Raw genomic sequence first — 21,369 nt, forward strand, 5'->3', positions numbered from 1 at the left:
ATTACTATAAAAAAAAAACAATGAAAAAATAAACATGGAAAAGTTTTTTTCAATTGAAAGAAAAGAGTAGCATTGAAGCTTAAAACGAGCAGAGATTATTACGCATATGAGGGGCTCTACAAATACTTTAGCATAAAGAGAGAGGTATTTAGGAGGAGATAAATACCTCGCTCTTTATGCTATAATATTTTTAGTAATTTCAACTATTTATTCTACGGCCTTTCGATTCAGGGGTCATTCTTAAAGAATTGGGACAAAACTTACGATTTAGTGTAAAGAACGAGGTATTAACGAGGGTACAAACCCCCTCATATACATAATAAAAATTAAAGAATATAAAAGTTTGTTACGTAAGTTAATTCTAAAGATTACGTATATTCTTTGCTAATAAAAAAAATTCGTTGAAAATTAAAATTAATAGTTGCCTTTTTATGTAACCGAAGAATTGCATGGCAACTAGGCCTCCTTTCCCATCCCTTATTTCTCAAAATCGTCTGATCAAAACTAAGAGAAAGCCATTTAGCCAAAATAGGAATTAATAGACAAATTTCATTTTAATAATTTACGTGTGGAGAGTCAAAATCAAACATGCATTAATTCAAAAACGTTCAGAAATTACATAAAAAAAAACTAGTTTTTTTTAACTGAAAGTAAGGAGCGACATTAAAACTTAAAACGAACAGAAATTACTCCGTATATGAAATGGATTGTCCCCTCCGCAATTCCTCGCTCTTTACGCTAAAGTTTGACTCTTTGCCACAATTCTGCTTTTTAAAACAATTAAAAGCTTTAGCGTAAAGAGCGAGGGATTGCGGAGGGGACAATCCATTTCATATACGGAGTAATTTCTGTTCGTTTTAAGTTTTAATGTCGCTCCTTACTTTCAGTTAAAAAAACTAGTTTTTTTATGTAATAGCGTACAAGCGTAAGTTAACCTTGAGATAGTACTTCTGTCGTACAGTCATATTCCTCGAATATTTATAGTTACACTCGCCGAGTGTTCTGGGAGGATATAATCGCTCCAGCCCCTCTAATGTGCAGACATATAGATAGTGGAAATGTATTATTCCCATCTGTTTCCCGTTTCTTGATTTCGCAAATATTTACTCAATTTGCGGTTATACTAGTTGAGACAAGAGTGACGCATTGCAAATGCATGGAAAATAATCACTTTCGGCTATATATTTGCACATTAAGGGGGAGAGCATAGAGGAATCACTTTAAAAATTACGTAAATATAATATAATATATATATATATATATATATATATATATATATATATATATATATATATATATATATATATATATATATATATATATATATATATATATATATATATATATCTTTGAGCATGCAATTTTTTGCTTCAGGCAAGTTTTCCAGCCTGCTCGAATACTACTCATACCTCCAAACAGCAAATTTGGTCGAATTATGCATTTTTTATTTATTATTATTATTCTGAATCTACCACTAACAACAAACTGGACTTTCCCTTCAAAGTTTGACTGTTTTTGCCAAGAAACAAGTATTTTTTACATCCTATTGATCAGTTTTAGATTCCTTCAAATTTTTGCAAGTTGTAACTTTTGTTTCGAGCATACAATTCTTTGCTTTCAACCAAGACTTTAACTCCACCCAAAATTTTGATAAATTGTTCCTCAGTCCTACATTTAAATAAAATCCATCACCCTACACCTCCTTGACTCCTGCATAAAACCTCAGGGAAACCGAGCTATCTTTTCGGGTCTACTATGTCTGCATTTCCTGGCCTCCTTAAACTCTGGACTAATTTTGCAACCTTTCCTATCTCCATCTGGCCCACCTCCATCTTGCTAAAACTACTCACAATCATCTTAAATCCCTTTCACCTGACGTGGTCAAAGACTCATCCCTCTTTTATAGTCGATAAGTTGTTTACTTATTCCACTTTCGAAGTTTTTAGGTCTTCCTCCGGAAACAATATCCTGCATACGCTGCTGCCGTTGCTGGAAATTTCTGTTGTACTTGTCAAAGTAGTATTAATCACAGCTTAACCTAACCTGAATGCTATACACACAGACGTTATTCTCCTACTGAATTATATTGTTACTAAGAACCCTTCATGATTGTAGTAACCTTAAGTACCGTCTTTGTTCTAGGTACGTCGCCAAGATGGACCTCAGAAGAAATCCCTTCTACCAGAAAAAGTGAGAACATTTTTAACAAACTGTACGTAATTTTTCTTTTTTGTATCTTTTTCTAAATATTTGGATTTGTAAATACAAAAGAAATAATTCGATTCGTTTGTCTTTTCCCGTAGTGTTTGGCTGGACGGTCGTGTTTTTAAATTCATACCAATTAGTCAAAGCCGTAGCAAAGATCAGTGATAGGCCGAGACTGTTTGTCCTTTTTTTTTCTTCCGTCATTTTGAATTGGAACTTTTTATGGTACCATGGATCAAATTCTTATCGCAATTTATTTTTCTATTGCCAGTTGACTTGATATTTTCACCAGAAATATGGATCTGTCTTGAAATTTAGCGTCTATAGTAGGATCCGACGGTTGTACAGTAATATTTTCCGGTCGTTTGACAACCCGTTCACAACTGGAAACGATCTAATTGTAATACGGCTATTAGATTATAGCCTATTTTTACTAATTGTTTTAACAATGATATTGGTTTGGACAGTTGTACATATTCCTATCGAATATGTCCATTAATCCAACTGTAAAAGCTGCAATTAAAAATTTTAACTCGAGACCCTCTCCTCTCGAAAAAAATCCTTTATCCCGACACCACAAAAATCATGCCCCCCCCCCCCCAAAAAAAGCTATGTGGGCTGCCCCACCCCAAACGACAAATCATTACCGATTTACGCTAAAGAAGCGTATTTGTACGCTAAAAAAGCGAGACGCGGAAGCTACCTTCATAGGCAGAAATGAAACTGGAAGCCCACATCTCTCACGACAAACTAACGAGAATGTACGCTAAGTGACAGTAGTTTCACAACAGAAGAGGGTCATTTTATATTGAAAAGGCGTGATTTCAGTATAACAAGGATCGGCAGTGACGAATACAATGGATCCGCCAATAACGTTAAATAAGTCACAATGTAAGCTAAAAGACCTTCTTTATAACCCTCTGACTGAAAACGCTAAATTAGCGTCCGTAAGCAAAAGTAAGCTTTTTAGCATAAGGATCGCTTGCTGCATCATAATTTAGCGTAAAAGTACGGACGGATTTTTATTGCGTGTACTCTATCTGACTGCTTCACATAAAAAATTATATATCTTAATTAAAAAAAACTGTAAAATAAAAAAAATCTGATTCTACCCTTGAAACAGAAAGTATAGCTTTCTGGAAAGAATTTGGTTTTCTCTCTTTAACCCTGAAATCATCGTTCAAAACCCTATGTACTGTATTACATAAAAAAAACTAGGTTTTTTTAACTGAAAGTAAGGAGCGACATTAAAACTTAAAACGAACAGAAATTACTCCGTATATGGAATGGATTGTTCCCTCCGCAATCCCTCGCTCTTTACGCTAAAGCTTTTAATTGTTTTAAAAAGCAGAATTGTGGCAAAGAGTCAAACTTTAGCGTAAAGAGCGAGGGATTGCGGAGGGAACAATCCATTTTATATACAGAGTAATTTCTGTTCGTTTTAAGTTTTAATGTCGCTCCTTACTTTCAGTTAAAAAAACCTAGTTTTTTTTATGTAATTTCTGAAAGTTTTTGAATTAATGCATGTTTGATTTTGACTCTCCACACGTAAACTATTCAAACGAAATTTGCATATTAAATTCCTTTTTTGGCTAAATGGCTTTCTCTTATTTTTGATCATACGATTTTGAGAAATATGGGATGGGGAAGGAGGCCTAGTTGCCATGCAATTTTTCGGTTACATAAAAAGGCAACTATTAATTTTAATTTTAACGAATTTTTTTATTAGCAAAAAATATACGTAACTTTAGAATTAACTTACGTAACAAACTTTTATATTCTTTAATTATTATTATGTATATGAGGGGGTTTGTACCCTCGTTAATACCTCGTTCTTTACACTAAATCGTAAGTTTTGTCCCAATTCTTTAAGAATGACCCCTGAATCAGAAAGGCCGTAGAATAAATAGTTGAAATTACTAAAAATACTTTAGCATAAAGAGCGAGGTATTTATCTCCTCCTAAATACCTCGCTGTTTATGCTAAAGTATTTTTAGAACCCCTCATATGCGTAATAATCTCTGTTCGTTTTAAGTTTCAATGCTACTTCTTCCTTTCATTTGAAAAAACGTTTTCATGTTTATTTTTCATTTTTTTCTTATAGTAATGCTAGAGAATCCTGCGCCCTTTTCATTGAATTTTTCTTCCCCCATGACAGATTCCTCCAAGGAAAGATCCTCCAACATAGCCCCCTCTCCTCAGCCCCACCCCCAAACAAAATAAAATCCCCCTGAAAACGTCTGTACACTTCCCAATAACCATTACTATATGTAAACACTGGTCAAAGTTTGTAACTTGCAGCCCCTCCCCCAGGGATTCTGGGGGAGTAAGTCATCCCCAAAGACATAGTTATTATGGTTTTCGACTATGCTGAACAAAATGGCTATCTCAAAATTTTGATCCGTTGACTTTGGGAAAAAAATGAGCGTGGGAGGGGGCCTAGATGCCCTCCAATTTTTTGGTCACTTAAAAGGGCACTAGAACTTTTCATTTCCGTTAGAATGAGCCCTTTTGCGACATTCTAGGACCACTTGGTCGATACGATGACCCCTGGGAAAAAAAAAACAAAACAAAAAAACAAACAAATAAACACGCACCCGTGATTTGTCTTCTGGCAAAAAATACAAAATTCCACATTTTTGTAGATAGGAGCTTGAAACTTCTACAGTAGGGTTCTCTGATACGCTGAATCTGATGGTGTCATTTTCACTAAGATCCTACGACTTTTAGGGGGTGTTTCCACCTATTTTCCTAAATAAGGCAAATTTTCTCAGGCTCGTAACTTTTGATGGGTAAGACTAAACTTGATGAAACTTATATATTTAAAATCAGCATTAAAATGCGATTCTTTTGATGTAGCTATTGATATCAAAATTCAATTTTTTAGAGTTTTGGTTACTATTGAGCCGGGTCGCTCCTTACTACAGTTCGTTACCACGAACTGTTTGATTTGCATGTTAATCAAACCAAAATCTGAATTCACGTCACGCAATATGCCTTTTGTCTTTTTTTCAAATTCAACATTTATTCTGGTGATACGCAATTCAAAATATCTGAAACACAGACCATTCAAACAATGTGATTGTCAAATCTGATCATTTCTGGGTAAGAAGAAACCTATTTTGTCATCTAACGTTCTTCGCCGTAAAAGCAACTTTATACAGAAGAACGCTATTCAGAAATAGTAGCCTATAAAATCTTTCAAGTTGATAACATGTTGATGATGGATCAATCAAAATATTGAATTAACTTGCAATAAAATTTGCGCAAGTTTATTAAGAATCACTGACAGGGTTCTTCCAAATAGACGTTTTTAGTCACAAATTCCAGTCACGTCAAAAAAAATTTCTAAATTTTATTTTCAATTGTATGTTTTTTTCCACTTGTGAATGCTCAGAGACAGTCCTAGAATTTTTATTTATTCATTTTTTTTTCAACTTACATAAATTCAGGCATGGAAACCTTAAGACTAGTGCCCACTAAAATTATCGTGACTTTTACAATTTTTTTTTAATTTTTTACATTTTATTTTCTGAGTATGTGTCAGTATGGATTTAACAGATCGAGATGTAGTAAAGATCGAGGTGTCGAGCAGGGGGCAACCCCCTTCATATATATAATAATTTCTGTTCGTTTTAAGTTTTAATTTTGCTCCTTACTTTCAATTGAAAAACATATTTTCTTTCATTAAATTTCTGATCGTTTTTTAAACAACACCAGGATATCTGGCTCCACTTCCAAGCAAAAACCGCCCTCCCCACAGAAAAATCCTCTGGACAATTCAATCCTGGCAAAAATTTATCCGGATCTTTAACCTCTCCACGCGTAAAATTGAATCGGTAAAGAGAAAGCAAGACATATAAAGAAATTTCATATAGGAACTCTGGCAAATTCACCCAGTTTAAAGTTTCTCCTGAAAAGTTTGCCCCCTGAAAACTACCCTTTTTATGGAAAATTCTCACCATGCAAAATCCTCCCAGCAAAAAATTCATCGTCCCCTCTCCCCCCCAAAAAAAGAACGTATACATACTTCCCAATAACAAACGCTATACGTAAACAGCGGGCAAATTTTAAAACTTAAAATCCTCTCCCCAGGGCGTGTAGGGGGGTCTTTTTATCTCCAAAGACATAGTTATTGCATCTTTAAACTATGCTGAACAAAACAGGTATCAAAATTTTGAAAGGACGATTCTGGGAAAAAAGTGGTGTGACAGGGGGCCGAGTTGCCCTCTTATTTTTTGTCACTAAAAAGGGCACTAAAACTTTTCAATTCCGTTAGGACGAGCCCTCTCCCGACTTTCTAGACCAACTGTGTCGATACTATTACCCCTAAAAATTAAAAAAAAAATAAACACGCATCCGTGACCTTTCTTCTGGCAAAAATAATGAATTCCGCATTTTTGCATATATAAGCTTGAAACCTCTACAATAGGGTTCTTTGATACGGTGAATCTGATGGTGCGATTTTCATTAAAAATTTTTGAATTCTCGAGGGTTTCCCTCCTTTTTTGAGAATACAACAAATTTTCTCATAATCGTAGCTTTTGATGGGCAAGACTAGACTTAATGGAACTTATATATTTAGAATCAGCATAATAAACCAGTTCTTTTGATATATCTATTAGCATCAAAATTTCGTTTTTTTAGAGTTTCGTTTACTATTGAGCCCCGGATCGCTCCTTACTTACAGTTCGTTACCAGGAACTGTTTGATTACACATCAAAATCCAAACAGAGATCATTGAAATATTGATCGTTTTTTCTGCGTTACCAAAAGTATTGTATTCATTAAACTTTAATGTTTCATGAAATGCGATTAAACAAATAAACAAGAGCTAAGAGCTCATATGGCACTTGTGACGAGGCGAGAAAAGTTAAGAGCCAAGAGATCATATGGTATGAGCTCTAACAAAATTCTATGAATCAATAGATTGATTTAAAAAGGAAAATAAGAGGCTTAATGCCGGTCAGGATTTAAAATAAGAGCTCTGAGTTACGATGTCCTTCTAAATATCAAAATTCATTAAGGTCCGATCACCAACTCGTAAGTTATAAATACCTAATTTTTTCTAAATTTTTCCTCTCCCTTTAGCCCCCCAGATGGTCGAATCTGGGAAAACGACTTTATCAAGTCAAATTGTGCAGCTCCCTGACACACCTACCAGTTTTCATCGTCCTAGCACGTCCAGAAGCACCAAACTCGCCAAATCACTGAACCCCTCCCCCCCCCAACTCCCCCAAAGAGAGAGCGAATCCAGTACGATTCTGTCAATCACGTATCAAGGACATTTGCTCATTCTATCCACCAAGCTTCATCCCGATTCCTCCACTCCAAGTGTTTTTTCCAAGATTTCCCCCTCCAACTCCCCCTAATGTCAAAAGATCTGGTCGGGATTTGAAATAAGAGCTCTGAGACATGAATTCCTTCTAAAAATCAAATTTCATTAAGATCCGATCATCTATTCGTAAGATAAAAATACCCCAATTTTCACGTTTTTCAAGAATTCCGGTTTCCCCCTCCAACTCCCCCCAATGTCACAAGATCTGGTCGGAATTTAAAATTAGAACTTTAAAGCACAAGATCCTTCTAAATATCAAATTTCATTAAATTTGTATTTGTAACTTACGAAAGGTCACCCTTTCGTACGTTACAAATACCTCAATTTTCAAAATTACCCCCCTCCAATTCCACCAAAGAGAGCAGATCCGATCCGGTTATGTCAGTCACGTATCTTAGACGGGTTTCTATTCTTCCCATCCAGTTTCATCCTGATCTCACCGCTTTAAGTATTTTCTAAGATTTCCGGTCCCCCCAACTGCCCACCCCCAATTACGCTTGATCCGGTCGAGATTTAAAATAGGAGATCTGAGTTACGAGGTCCTTCTAAATATGAAGTTTCATGAAGATCAGATCACTCCTTCGTAAGTTAAAAATACGTCATTTTTTCTTATTTTTCAGAATTAACCCCCCCCCCCAATAGAGCGGATCCGTTCCAATTATGTAAATCACGTATGTGAGACTTCTGCTTATTTTTCTCACCAAGTTTCATCCCGATCCCTCCAATCTAAGCGATTTCCATGATTTTAGGCTCCCCCACCCCAAACTTCCCCCAATGTCACCAGATCCGGTCAGGATTCAAAATAAGTGCTTTGAGACACGATATGCTTCTAAATATCAAATTTTATTGAGATCCGATCACCCGTTCGTAAGTTAAAAATACCTCATTTTTCTAATTTTTCAGAATTACCCCCCCCCCCAACTACCCCAAATAGAGTGGATCCGTTCCGATTATGTCAATCATGTATCTGGGACTTGTGCTTATTTTTCTCATCAAGTTTCATCCCGATCCCTCCACTCTAAGTGTTTTCCAAGATTTTAGGTTTCCCCCCTCCAACTCCCCCCAATGTCATCAGATCCGGTCGGGATTTAAAATAAGAGCTCTGAGACACAATATCATTTCAAACATCAAATTTCATTAAGATCCCATCACCCACTCATAAGTTAAAAATACTTCATTTTTTCTAATTTTTCCGAATTAACCGGGCCTCCACTCCCCCCAGATGGTCAAATCGGGGAAACGACTATTTCTAATTTAATCTGGTCCGGTCCCTGATACGCTTGCCAAATTTCATCGTCCTAGCTTACCTGGAAGTGCCTAAAGTAGCAAAACCGGGACCGACAGACAGACCGACAGACCGACAGAATTTGCGATTGCTATATGTCACTTGGTTAATAACAAGTGCCATAAAAAAAGTTTTCAACTAAAGTAAGGAGCAAGTTTAAAACTTAAAACAAATTGAAATTACTATGTATATAACGGAGACTGCCCTCTTCTTAACACCTTGCTCAGTAAACAAAGGTTTTTTAGTGCTTTGAAAAAACATTTTTTTTTTCAATTGCAGATTTTCTTTTAAAAATTGAAAAAAGTCAAACTTCACACTAAAAATTAAGGAGCTAAGGAGGAGACGGCTCCATTCATATAAAGAAAAATATATTCACATAGGCTTCAAATCTGTTCCTTGCTTTCAGCTGAAAAATTCTTTTTTTATTTGATTTCTAACTGTTTTCCAAATCATACACAGGCCTAAATAAGATATAATTTATGGTATCGCTCACTTAATTTTTTTTAAGGAATTGATTTTTAGTCCCACTTTCCCAGGGGGCCATGGGCGCCCATTGGCAGATTACAGTCAACCCAATCACAGTGCAGCAAATATTCCAAAATTAACAAGAAAACAAAAAACCGGGAATAATTTTGTGTAGTTCCATCGTTACTGAGGAACAGATGTGTGTACATAAGAAGGTTTGTATCAACCCTTCAAAATCGGACAAGCAGAATTATTATTATCTCAAATTATTATCTCAAAAGCTTGAAATTTTAACTATTTCTGCTTTTTAGAAAGCGACTTTGGACGTTTGGTAAAAATAAAACCCCCCAAAAAATCTCGAAACTGAAATGAAGTAAATGAACCTGGCTTAGGCCAATCGATCAAGCATATTTCGCTTAATGGGGTGAGTGAGTAATCAATACCCTCTTCACGAAAAATGTCACGTAACACTTTTTGAATTGCTGCAGCCGCTTGTTCTTCAGTTTTCTCTTATATCTAGGGTGATATTCTAAAGAAAATATAGTTATGTTTACGGTACGATTTTTGCACATGAAGGGAGTTGACCCTTTCATAACCGGAAATCAACATCAATAGCTAACTGCTTGGCTCCAGTGATAAGTAGACTAGTTGCAATTCAAGACATTCACCCTTTACCAACGAGGGGTGGCTAACTCTCCGTTGCCCGGTGAACGTTTTGGAGCACTGCCCGTGGTAGACTTGAACAAGCGCCAATTAAATACCCCACTATCGCCACACATGGCCACTTTGTTAGCACATTTTTTGAAAGGGGGCAGGCCCTTGGGCTCGGATAAGACGGGTTGCGCCCATTTTAGCAAACGTGTACGTAAATCAAATTGTCGATCCCTACCTCCCATCTTCGCTCTTAAACTTTAGCTATGCCTTTAGGTTAAACATCTCTGATCCTACTTCTGATGTACCCGAAGCAATTTAGTGCCTAATCCCTAATTTTTGAGGTATTACAGGCCGGGTCAAAGTAACTAAAACCCTGACATAGTGAGATAAAACCTGCTTAATGAAGAATCCCATTAAGGAGGCCAATTAATGTATAGAACTGGACTGAGTCGTATGATTAAGTGAACAGTTCGTACCGAGGGCTCAAAAGAATAAGTTGGAATAGGAAATGATTAGCAGAGAAGTTGCCCTTAATTTTATAAAGAAAGAGTTGCATATCAAAGATGTCGAAGAAGGATTGAAGTTTAGAAAGATCCAGCTGCTTAATCAAATTATGAGGGCCGTTCAATCGGAAATACCTTATAATGTAAGTACGTCTTTACCCTTAATTTGGGGCCTGGCCTCGGCCATTCAGAGGGTTTAACTCTATTTTCGGAGGTTACGGCCAAAATCAGTGACTGTGTTATTTAGTCATTAGGTTTAAAAGTAATGGTTTGAAGATAATTTTGGAGTTTTGAGACGTAGCCTAAAACCCCAGACCCTTTCCTCTGTGGGTGCAAAATATGTTATTATACATGCGGTTTAAATAAAACTTAATACTAAGATACAAATTTTTGTAACTTTTTAGAAAAATAATTAAGGCTGCTTAGAGGGCGAAAACTTTGGTATCACGATTTTAAGAGTTTTGGCAAGTAACTATAAATTGTGCATGCATCAATAAGGGAGAGACAAAACTAGCTTTCATTTGTCAAATCAATACATAGCCAAGCTCTAGTAGGTTGTTATTACGGTTGATAAAAAGAATGGAAGCTATTTTTTTTCCCCATTTACTGATGCATGCACGAATACTGAAAGCTCTGAGTTTACTTGGCAATTAAAAAAAAAAGACTTGCAAAAACTAAGTGCAAGTCAATACCCAATTTGTCTTGAGGTTTTCCCATAGTATATCCATAATTTCGTCACAAAAAAAACCTGTAATATTGTCCTTCTCGTTTAACAGCAAGAAGACCTGGCTAACATGGCTTCTTAATTAGAGTTGCCAAGATAAAAGCTGGGTTCCCGGACTAAAGACTTTCTCCCGTTTTCTGGAAATCTTAAAGCTGCAGACCCCCATAGAAACTTACCATCATCAAACAGTTCGTGGTAACGAACTGTAGTAAGGAGCGACCCGGCTCAATAGTAACCGAAACTCAAAAAAATGGAATTTTGATACCAATAGTTATATTTAAAAAAATCGCATTTTAATGCTGATTTTGAATTTATAAGTCTCATCAAGATCACTTATACCCATCAAAAGTTACGAGCCTGAGAAAATTTGCTCCATTTTAGAAAATAGGTAGAAACACCCCTTAAAAGTCATTAAATCTTAACGAACATCGCACCATCAGATTCAGCGTATCAGAGAACCTTATTGTAGACGTTTCAAGTTCCTATCTACAAAAATGTGGAATTTTGCAATTTTTGCCAGATGACAGATCACGGATGCGTGTTAATTTGTTTTTTTGTTTTTTCCCAGGGGTGATCGTATCGACTGAATGGTCCTAGAATGTCGCGAGAGAGCTCATTCTAACGGAAATGAAAAGTTCTAGTGTCCTTTCTAAGTGACTAAAAAAATGGAGGGCACTTAGGCCCCCTCCCACGTTCATTTTTTCCCAAAAGTCACCGGATCAAAATTCTGAGATAGCCATTTTATTCACCTTAGTCTAAAAACCTAATAACTATGTCTTTAGGGATGAATTACTCCCCCGCAGTCCCCGTGGGAGGGGCTGCAAATTACAAACTTTGACCCGTGTTTACATGCAGTAATGGTAACTGGGAAGTGTACAGACGTTTTCAGAGGGATTTTGTTGGTTTAGGGTGGAGATTTGAGGGGGATACGTGGGAGGATATTTCCATGGAGGAACTTCTCATGGGGGAAGAGAATTTCCATGAAGAGGGCGCAGGATTTTCTAGCATTATTTGAAAAAACAATGAAAAGTTAAATATGAAAATTTGTTTCTACTGAAAGTAAGGAGCAGCGTTAAAACGTAAAACAACAAAAATTATTACGCATATGAGGGGTTTACCTCCTCGTTATACCTCGCTCTTTAAGCTAAAGTATTTTTAGTAATTTCTACTACTTATTCCAAGGCCTTTGTGATTCAGAGGTCATTCTTAAGGATTTGGGACAACATTTAAGCTTTACTGTAAACAGTGAGGTATCGACGAGGGTTGAACCCCTTCATATACGCAATAAAAACATACAAATATAGAAGTTCGTTACGTAAGTAATTCGTAAGCTACGTATATTTTTTACCAATGATAACGTTTGTAAAAAATTAAAAGTTCTAGTTGTCTTCTTAAGTAATCGAAAAATTGGAGGACAACTAGGCCCCCTCCCTCGCTCCTTTTTTCTCAATATCTTCCGATTAATTGCAATTAATTAATATACAAATTTCATTTTAATTATTTATGTGCGGAGAGCCAAGATCAAAACATGCATTAATTCAAAAACGTCCAGAAATTAAATAAAAAACAAGTTTTTTTAATGAAAGTAAGGAGCAACATTAAAACTTGAAACAAACAGAAATTACTCCATATATGAAAGGGGCTTTTCCTCCGCTCTTTACGCTAAAGTTTCTTACTGTTTTAAAAAGTAGAGTTAAGAGAAAGTCAAACTTTAGCGTAAAGAGCGAGGCATTGAGGAGGAAAAGCCCCTTTCAAATACGGAGTAATTTCTGTTCGTTTTAAGTCTTAATGTTGCTCCTTACTCTCATTTAAAAAAAACTTGTTTTTTTTTATATTTAATTGTTTTTTAAGAGACAAGGCACACATACTAAGACTAAAAATATACTGGTGATATCCCGATTGGCCATCTGTAACTAGCGATACTTTAGTTTTTATTTCCATTTTATAAAGGTTATCTAGCGAAGAAATAATTGTCATTATTTCCAAATGTTTATTAGTGTCTCTATTAGAGATGTCGTGTTTGGAGAAAGTCAAATAGTAAACTTGCTTAATTAAGCTTGGATTTTGAACCGGGAAAATTTGACACAAATTGGGCCTTGATATTACTTTCAACAGGACTAGAAAAATATTGTAATTCCACTCCCGTCCAAGAAAAGTTATACTAAGATTGGGAAACATAAAGGCTTAAGTGACGCAACTTCATAGGAACCAGTGAATTACAAACGTGATGCAAGAACCGGAACCTGGATTTCTACTGGACGAGTCAGTTAAATAAAAAGTCAAGAGTCATTTTCAGCCTCGACGGGAAAATGCCTAGTTTATAGAATTGTTAATTTTTCGGTCTAGATATTAAATCATATCCCTTCCATACACCTATATGGCCTGAGAATATGTAATGACCATAAATACGACGTGGGGGAGGGGGGATAAATTTGCCAAACAATAAAGAAAGACAAATTGAATGAACATAAAAAATGTATAATAAACGCGTATGGTAAATATAACAGCCCCTTCACAAAATTACACAAAGAGGAAAGGCTAAGAAATTGCATAACCTTGGCCAGAATTCATTTGTCAGCTTTGGTCCACCCATGCCCCCCCCCCCCCCAGAGATACTCCTCAGCTTAGACGACCCCTCAGTTTAAGGTCTATTACGGAGTCTACTGTTAGTCATGATGATTTATTATTTTTTTGTTGGAAAAAGGTTCTTTTTTAGTGTGTGTAGCATGCTTGTGTGCCCTGCGTTAAACCCCCTGCTTCCGAATATTGACAAATCAATTTGATTTACTTAACTTAATTTGGGTTTAGCTAATGAATTTAATTTATTTTAGAATATATGGATGTTGAATAACCCCCATATGCCAACGAAAGAAGAAGTTATCGAGGGCTGCTTAAAGCGAAAGGGTGGACTTTGCGTCCATTTTAATTTTTTCACAATGAATCTGTTAAAAGCCATTGGATACGATGTTTACTTAGCTGCAGCAAATTATGGTACATATTTATTTTATTACTTACGGACACAAAAATAAAAGTAAGTTTACGATCCCTTATTAATAAGGAAGAAAAACAAGGCTGGTAGAAACCGTTCAACAGGAGGTAAAGTCCATAGTAGGCACGTAGATAAGTTCATTTCATGGGGGTGGCCATTTCTGTATTTTTTTTCTCCCTATTGGAAGAAAAAATACAAATCCAGCCAAAATCTCAGGAAACAATTGAGGGACATTACAGAACAGTATCTGAAGCCAAGCGAGCATTTCTCATTACTAAGTCTACAAGTTTAATTTTGTGTTGAAGCATTAGGAGCAAAATTTTTTTTTCTTCAATCCTCACTTGAGTATATGGTAGTTATATCGAAAATATGAAGGTATAGGAAGAACCTGAACAAAATTTTCTTAATGATCAATAATAAATAAAGTATAAAATGAAAAGATAAGGATAAATAAATAAAGAGAGGGATAGTAAATAAAGGATAAAGATCCTTCAATGCTAGTGATGACGCATATGGGGTCAAATTGAGGTTTAATTAGTCAGGTTTTTTTTACAGGGACAGGTGGCAAATGTAACCCGTACCTTGCGGCAGCGGGGATCGAACCCAGGACCCTGCATTGCCAAGCAGAGTATAGGTCGACTGTGCTACTACCGGATTAAAAAGAGGATTAGGGAATTATAATTTAATTTTTTTCCTTCATTTTGCCATTACTGTTTAAACAACCATTCACTAACTTGAAAACTAATTAATGAGCAAAATCCGCCGAATGTGCAATTATTCAAAAAAGGGTACTTGTTAAACATCCCGACCACAATCAAGAAGTTCAATCTGTTTAAAACCGGTTTCTCTGTTTGCATTTGGAGATAATTAGCTAAGGCTCAGCGAAATAAATTACTATGTAGGTTTATTTTAATTAAATATTTGGTATATAGAGTGAGTATTTGGCTAGGTTATGTATTTAATATAATGCGTTCTGGGCGGCCTGTTTTCCATAATTCTCTATTGTAGTTTCCATAATTTCGTTACTTAATTATTATATTTTCATCAAGTTTTAGCATGTTTTATTATGATTAACTTTACTTCTTGAGTGTAATCGGAATATTTGACAAGCACCAAAAGAAGCTTTAAAGAATTCTCTAATTTAAAGGATTCAGTAAACAACCTATAAAAAGTCCCCGAATGGTATAAATGTGCCCCACTTGGAAAAACTGGTCCTACTCCTTTGACCGGCGGAACCTAGTACCATACCTATCAATGATACCAATCTGCAGATACGATACCGCTAATTGTCCAAGTCATTACCATCCGATCACGAGTTCCCGTCTACACGCGACTAAAACCTGTTAAACTAGAACTTCAAATGAAAGTAGGAAATCAGTCAGTCACACCTTTTCTTTTTTTTCACTGAGATAGATCAACTGACGATGAACACGTGAGCCAAAATTCATGCAAGGCGGGAATAGAGATGCACAAACAGGATATAGAAACCCCTACAATAGCAAAAACGATGCCAAGAATTCAGCAGTCCCACCGAAAAATAAGAAAAAATCTACAAACGACTAAAACCTGTTATTTATAACTACAAATGGAACTTGCAAACCAGTCAAACATGCGTATTCCATTTTTTTTTGTATAGAAGAGGTATAGGTCTATTAATAAAACAATACCTTTAAGATAGTCGTAGATGGCGAAACCTGCCTCTAGAATAGCAATATTTTTGCCAAATATTCAATGACCCAAATTAAAATTATATAGAGGTTTTTTTTTCTTTATGTACAGCATTTTCTTTTGCCTTTAGGTTTATTTATTTTAGCTGCTTAGTATCGTTTTCTCTCTTTCTTTTTCCATTGGTAAAGCTTTTAAACGTGTAGCCAAAATGTTCGGACATTTTTATAACAATACATATAAAATTGTTAATATAATGTCAACAATATAAAAATTGTTAATTTTCGTAACATTTTTGCTGAAGACAGAGATTTTCACTAGAGTATTGGTAAAATTCAGCGTCGAAGAAAAATAATTGGTAAAATAATACATTAAGTTTATTATCATACATTAATCTACATTTATTTATAATTGCTATTCCACCTTTGTTAGAGTATTAAATACATGTTTCCATACAGTTTCCAGTTTCCTTTGGAGAAATGCAGATATGTAGGAGTCTATATTTATGGACCACTGGGTGACAACCACTAGCAATCAGTAGTTTATTCAGTTTTGGAGTTTCTGCAGTCTATTTTTTAGTTATGTTTTAGTTTGTTGGAACTTATTTACATATGTTTTTTTTTGTTACGAGACCGGTATATGCTAGAAGCTCTAAAAAAATAAAGTTGAAATAACTAAAAATGTGTCCTACTGTGTCTTTGCACAGCAGTTATTACTACAAGCAAAGCTAATAATAGTAGTAGTGGTATCTGCAATCTCAAAAAAGAAAGAATAGAGCCTGGGTGAGACTGATATCTGATGTATTTACCCAGCCGTTTCAAAAATGGATATATTGTACCCCGCTATGGTGTTATCGATGCTTGCGCGGAACTGGTCAGTTGCACGAATTCTACTAATATTCGAACTCTAATATAATATGATTGCAAATTCTAATTGTGTTATTTCTGTAACTGAACCCCTAGTTTGCTTTTCCCGATGAGATACTGGTTAAGTAGTTGTGGCTCTTAGCCATAATATTGTTGTAAATTATTGTGTGCTGTGTTGTTTTCTTTTATTTTGTTTTGTGTTGATTATGATATTCTTGGTCTGGAATGTGTTGGTTATGACGTTGAAACGGTTTGATTATGATAGGCCTGTTGATTATGATTATGATGTTGCATGATATGTTTTGATATTGTTGTGTTAGTTTTTTTGTCTTTTCTATTTTTCAATACTCCGAAGTGTTATTGTCTATGTTCATTTGTGGGTTATAGACAAATAAAAAAAAAATAATGCATTAAATTTTTTAATCTAGGAACCTCGCCCTATCCAGAAGCTCACATGATCTGTATAGTCAGAGGAATTGGAGAGAGCCACCATAAGTACCTTGTGGACGTTGGTAGCGGTTACCCTATGTTTGAAACAGTACCAATCCATGATTTGCCAAAGACATTTCACCAGACTGCACTAAAAATTAAATATACTCAATCTGAAACTCCAGGAAGATTTACTAGGTGGCACAGAAAACGAGACAGTGTTGTGGTTAAAGACGAGGTAAATATATTCATTACCGTATCTGCACATAGAATATGGCTAGGGAGAGAATCTCTCAATAAGATTGTTCTGAAGTTCCTCCAAAAAACGACCTCGAAATAAAAGCTTTAAAGGTCTATGAATCTTTAAAAAAAAATCATGATCCCCCCCCCTACCCCCTTATATTAATTAGCGCTACGATTATTTTTTTTTTATAAAGCTTCAGAAATTTCACACCGATAGCCAGGAAATAGAATCACGTAAATTTTTCCCAATAAACTTTCCCTAGAAAGATAAAACGTATCGAAAGAACCAGACCTATAAATTTGTCGAATCGTAATGGGCTAATCATTGTAACCAGGCTTTTTAGTCTTAAGGTTTATAGTCTTGCTTTTTTTTTAGTTTATTGGTACCTGTATTTTATTGTAAATCTTATTTTATATTTATCTGTGCTTTGCTGATGAGACTTCTCTGAATAGAATAATTACAAAATTGAAAACTATTTAGAATTCCAGGAATTAATACCATTATAATTTGAACAATAAATTTACTTTCATCTGAACTTTCCAGTAATCTTGATAATTATCATGATTTTGTTTATTTCAGTTTTTGAAGCCCCGCCTTATTTGCAGTAGCTCTTGTTTCTAAACCTTGATTATGCTTGTGATATTACTTTGTTCATTTTTAGTTCTTGATGTTTTGACAAAACAAAACCCAAACTGTTCAAAATAAACATAGTTTTAAATAAAATTATGACAAGCCGTTTTGTGCGATCAAGTAGCAACATACTGTTTGTAATACAAATCTTTTCTGTAAAGCGCAAATCCTGCATTGGCCTTCGAGGGTTTAGGAGGGCGGTAGCCCTACTGTTATTTGTGTGAATTTCTAACTATTTCAAACATGACTTAATTATTTTTCTCCCCCAAAAAATGTTTGGTCACCTTAGCCCATTTTGGCTAAGACTCTTGAAAGTTATAAGCCTGTAAAAAAAAATAAAATAAAATATTCGGACTATTTTCGAAATCCATATTCTGGGGGGCCGCTCCTCAACTAAGAAAAAATTTCTTTCCCGGTCCCGTTTTCAAGGGATTTTTTTATTTTTCTTGTGCACCGGTTTCCCCATAAACCACGGACTTAAGAATACAAGTTACGGCAACCAGAACGTAAAATTGGCCACGCTTTGAGTCCGTGCATCCAAACTAATTTTGTTTGTACATTAGGGTTCCATTGGCCAAACGAGTTACAATTTTTAGCTTCAACCCTTTCATAAAACAAAGTTTATTGGCCTTTTGTCGGGCCCGTATTCAGGAAATCTAATAGTTTTTATTCTTCTCTTCCGTTCTCAATGGTTTTAATAACTTCACGTGTTTCAGGGGCTTTTAAAAATTTACACCCCCTCCCCCAAAAACAGCTCGCTCTCTTTATTGAAAGATTTTTTTAATTTGCGTATTTTTTAGTTTCAGAATATTACCGAAGGGGAATGGTGTCAGATTTTCGACTTTTCAGATAAGGAGGTTGATTACAGTCACTTTGAAATATATACAAAGCCAGTATTTGCTGAATATCATCCACAAAACCGACTTCTACAAAACTGCTATATAACAAGATACCCCGGACACAAAAACGCTGCAATTTGTATCATCGGGAGAAAATTATTAATCACAGACAAACATGGATTTTTATCAATTAGGATTTTAAAATTAGAAGAAATGATACCAGTAGCAAAAAAATATTTCCCCGAAATAGCTTTAAATGATGTAAAAGCAGCAGTGGAAAAAGTTGAAGACTATTTAATGAAGGACAAGACAAACTCAGTTCGTGGACTTGTTCGTTTAGGTGCAGAGTACGTGTTTCAGTCATTAAAAGCCACGTTCAAAAGATAGTACGTTAGGTAGAAATAGTATTTAATTGAGAAACGTTTTACTAAAGAAATATTAGTTTTTTTTCTTTAAAGGCTCCCTGATGGTATTTGGGGTCTGTATTAACTATAAATTATGAAAGTCCTTTTTTCTCACACATAATTGGGAACTATATTCAATTATCTTTTAGAAATTTCAACCGGAACACTTCCTACGGGGTCACTAACGGCTCATTTTTGTGTTCTATATACTATATACTTGTATTTACCTACAATAGCATTATCGGTGTGAATTATTAAGGAGTAAAAGCACGTTCAAGCTTAGAATATGCGTTTGTTCGTTCAAATATTATATTTTATCACCTGAAACTATTGCTAGTTCAAAAGCATGTGCATTCCAATGCTTTGTTATTATTATATGTCAGTGTGCGCGGTAGCTTTTAATTGGCCTGCCCACAGAGAGAAAATCTACACTGAACAGGCTAATAAGTTTATTATTTTGAATTTCCAAAATATTTTGGGATATATACCTATATGTAGCATCGGATAGCATATTTCAGTCATAAGACCCAAAATGATTCCATTGCGCCTTTGAAACACATCCTTTCTATTACTGCAGACCTTTTTCAAATATAGCACATGCCTCATTAGTAGTCTATGAAATGTAACTACCATTATGAAAGCCTAATATTATTTTACGTTGTATCTGTGTTTATATTACTTTTCTCCCTTTTAGTCCTAATTTATTTCCAATTTATTTTACTCTGATTTTGAAAGCATTCTTTGAACTTCAAACCTTTCTGCCATTTCAAGTGATATCTCCTTAATAATTAATAGATATTTCATGCGCTTTATTAGTGCTCCACGAAATAAAACTGCCAATTTGAGTACTGATCTATTTCACTTACCTCTACCATAGTTCCATTTCTTATTCCTTTTTCTACCCCTTTTGTTCCGTTTTTATAGCAATTCTCAAACACGTTTGGAATATTTTCTACAACATACGTCTTCTTACTATGAACTTTATTTGTGCTTAATATATAAATACCGTACTTGATTAATAGTACATGAAGTGCAACTGCCATTTTGAAATCAAGACATCACCTGATGTACTGCGTCCATTGCTGTATGTCACCTTTTCATCAATTTTTGATTTCATTTCCTTCCACTATTTGTTTCATTTTACTACTATTTTTGAAACGCCTTTCAAAATTTTTGTTTTCAAAAATTTTATTTGTCTTTAAAATACATCTTTTTACTGTGTAAGTTATTTATATTTAATATAGAAATAAATTGCTTCATTACTAGTCCACGAACTGCCATTTTGATTTCATGACGATGTACTGCAGCCATTGTTCTTTTTTTTATTTCTTCAAATTCATTTCTATTTTTTACTCCACTTTTTTATTCCTTATTTTACGGTAATTGTGAAACTTGTGTTGAATTTGTCTTAAATATACATCTTCTTATAGCAAATCTTATTTATATTTAATACACAAATGATGTGCTTCACTTGTAGTCCCCAAACTGCCATTTCGAAATCGAGACATCACCTGGTGTACTGTGTCCATTCTTTTAATATTAAAATATCTATTTTTATCGAGGCTTGATTGTGTTTATTTCTTTTTTACTTAGATTTAGCAGTTTATCCTACCTTACAGATCTGGAGAATCAAATCTTGATTCCGGATCAGAAATATCAGACCTATTCCAGCAAAATCAGTAGAATTATTCTACCGAAATAAACAGGTTGATTCATAGATCTTAACCAAATAAAAGAGTCAAATCGTGAATTTACACAGACAATGTTAAGATTTGAAACAGTGGGATGTCGAACAGGGAAATCTGCCACATATCCTAACTTTCTCATAAAAGTTTCATCTATTTACAGGTAGTGTAAATAGTGTTTACAGGTAGTGTAAATAGTGTAACAGGTGGTGTAAATAGTTACAGGTAGTGTACAGGTAGTGTTACAGGTAGTGTAACAGGTAGTGTGTTTCTATGCCATTCGGTAGCAGGGTTGCTAATACTTTGAATAAGTTATATCGGTTTCCAACCGAATTACTTCACCACAAATTCTTTCTGGTACAATTACAGCCTCAAAAATTGCCCAGAGCAATTTGCGGCTAAAAGTAGATTTTGTTTACCATAGATAGAACTAAAAGCATAAAA

General features: G+C 35.0%; 2 protein-coding genes across 3 annotated transcripts in view; one reads left to right on the forward strand and one right to left on the reverse strand.

The window, feature by feature from the left end:
* LOC136033292 (kelch-like protein diablo) overlaps nt 1-21,369 on the reverse strand; it is a 112,008-nt gene that overhangs the window by 20,696 nt on the left and 69,943 nt on the right. The window lies entirely within an intron of this gene.
* Nucleotides 10,358-20,803, forward strand: LOC136033293 (uncharacterized). The gene is made up of 4 exons (XM_065714059.1): nt 10,358-10,593; nt 14,006-14,165; nt 17,123-17,361; nt 18,798-20,803. The coding sequence occupies exons 1-4, from the start codon at nt 10,456-10,458 to the stop codon at nt 19,221-19,223; spliced, it is 963 nt and encodes a 320-aa protein (XP_065570131.1). The 5' UTR covers nt 10,358-10,455; the 3' UTR covers nt 19,224-20,803.

The sequence above is a fragment of the Artemia franciscana genome, chromosome 11 (genome assembly GCF_032884065.1).
Source record: "Artemia franciscana chromosome 11, ASM3288406v1, whole genome shotgun sequence".
NCBI classification, from domain to species: Eukaryota; Metazoa; Arthropoda; class Branchiopoda; order Anostraca; family Artemiidae; genus Artemia; species Artemia franciscana.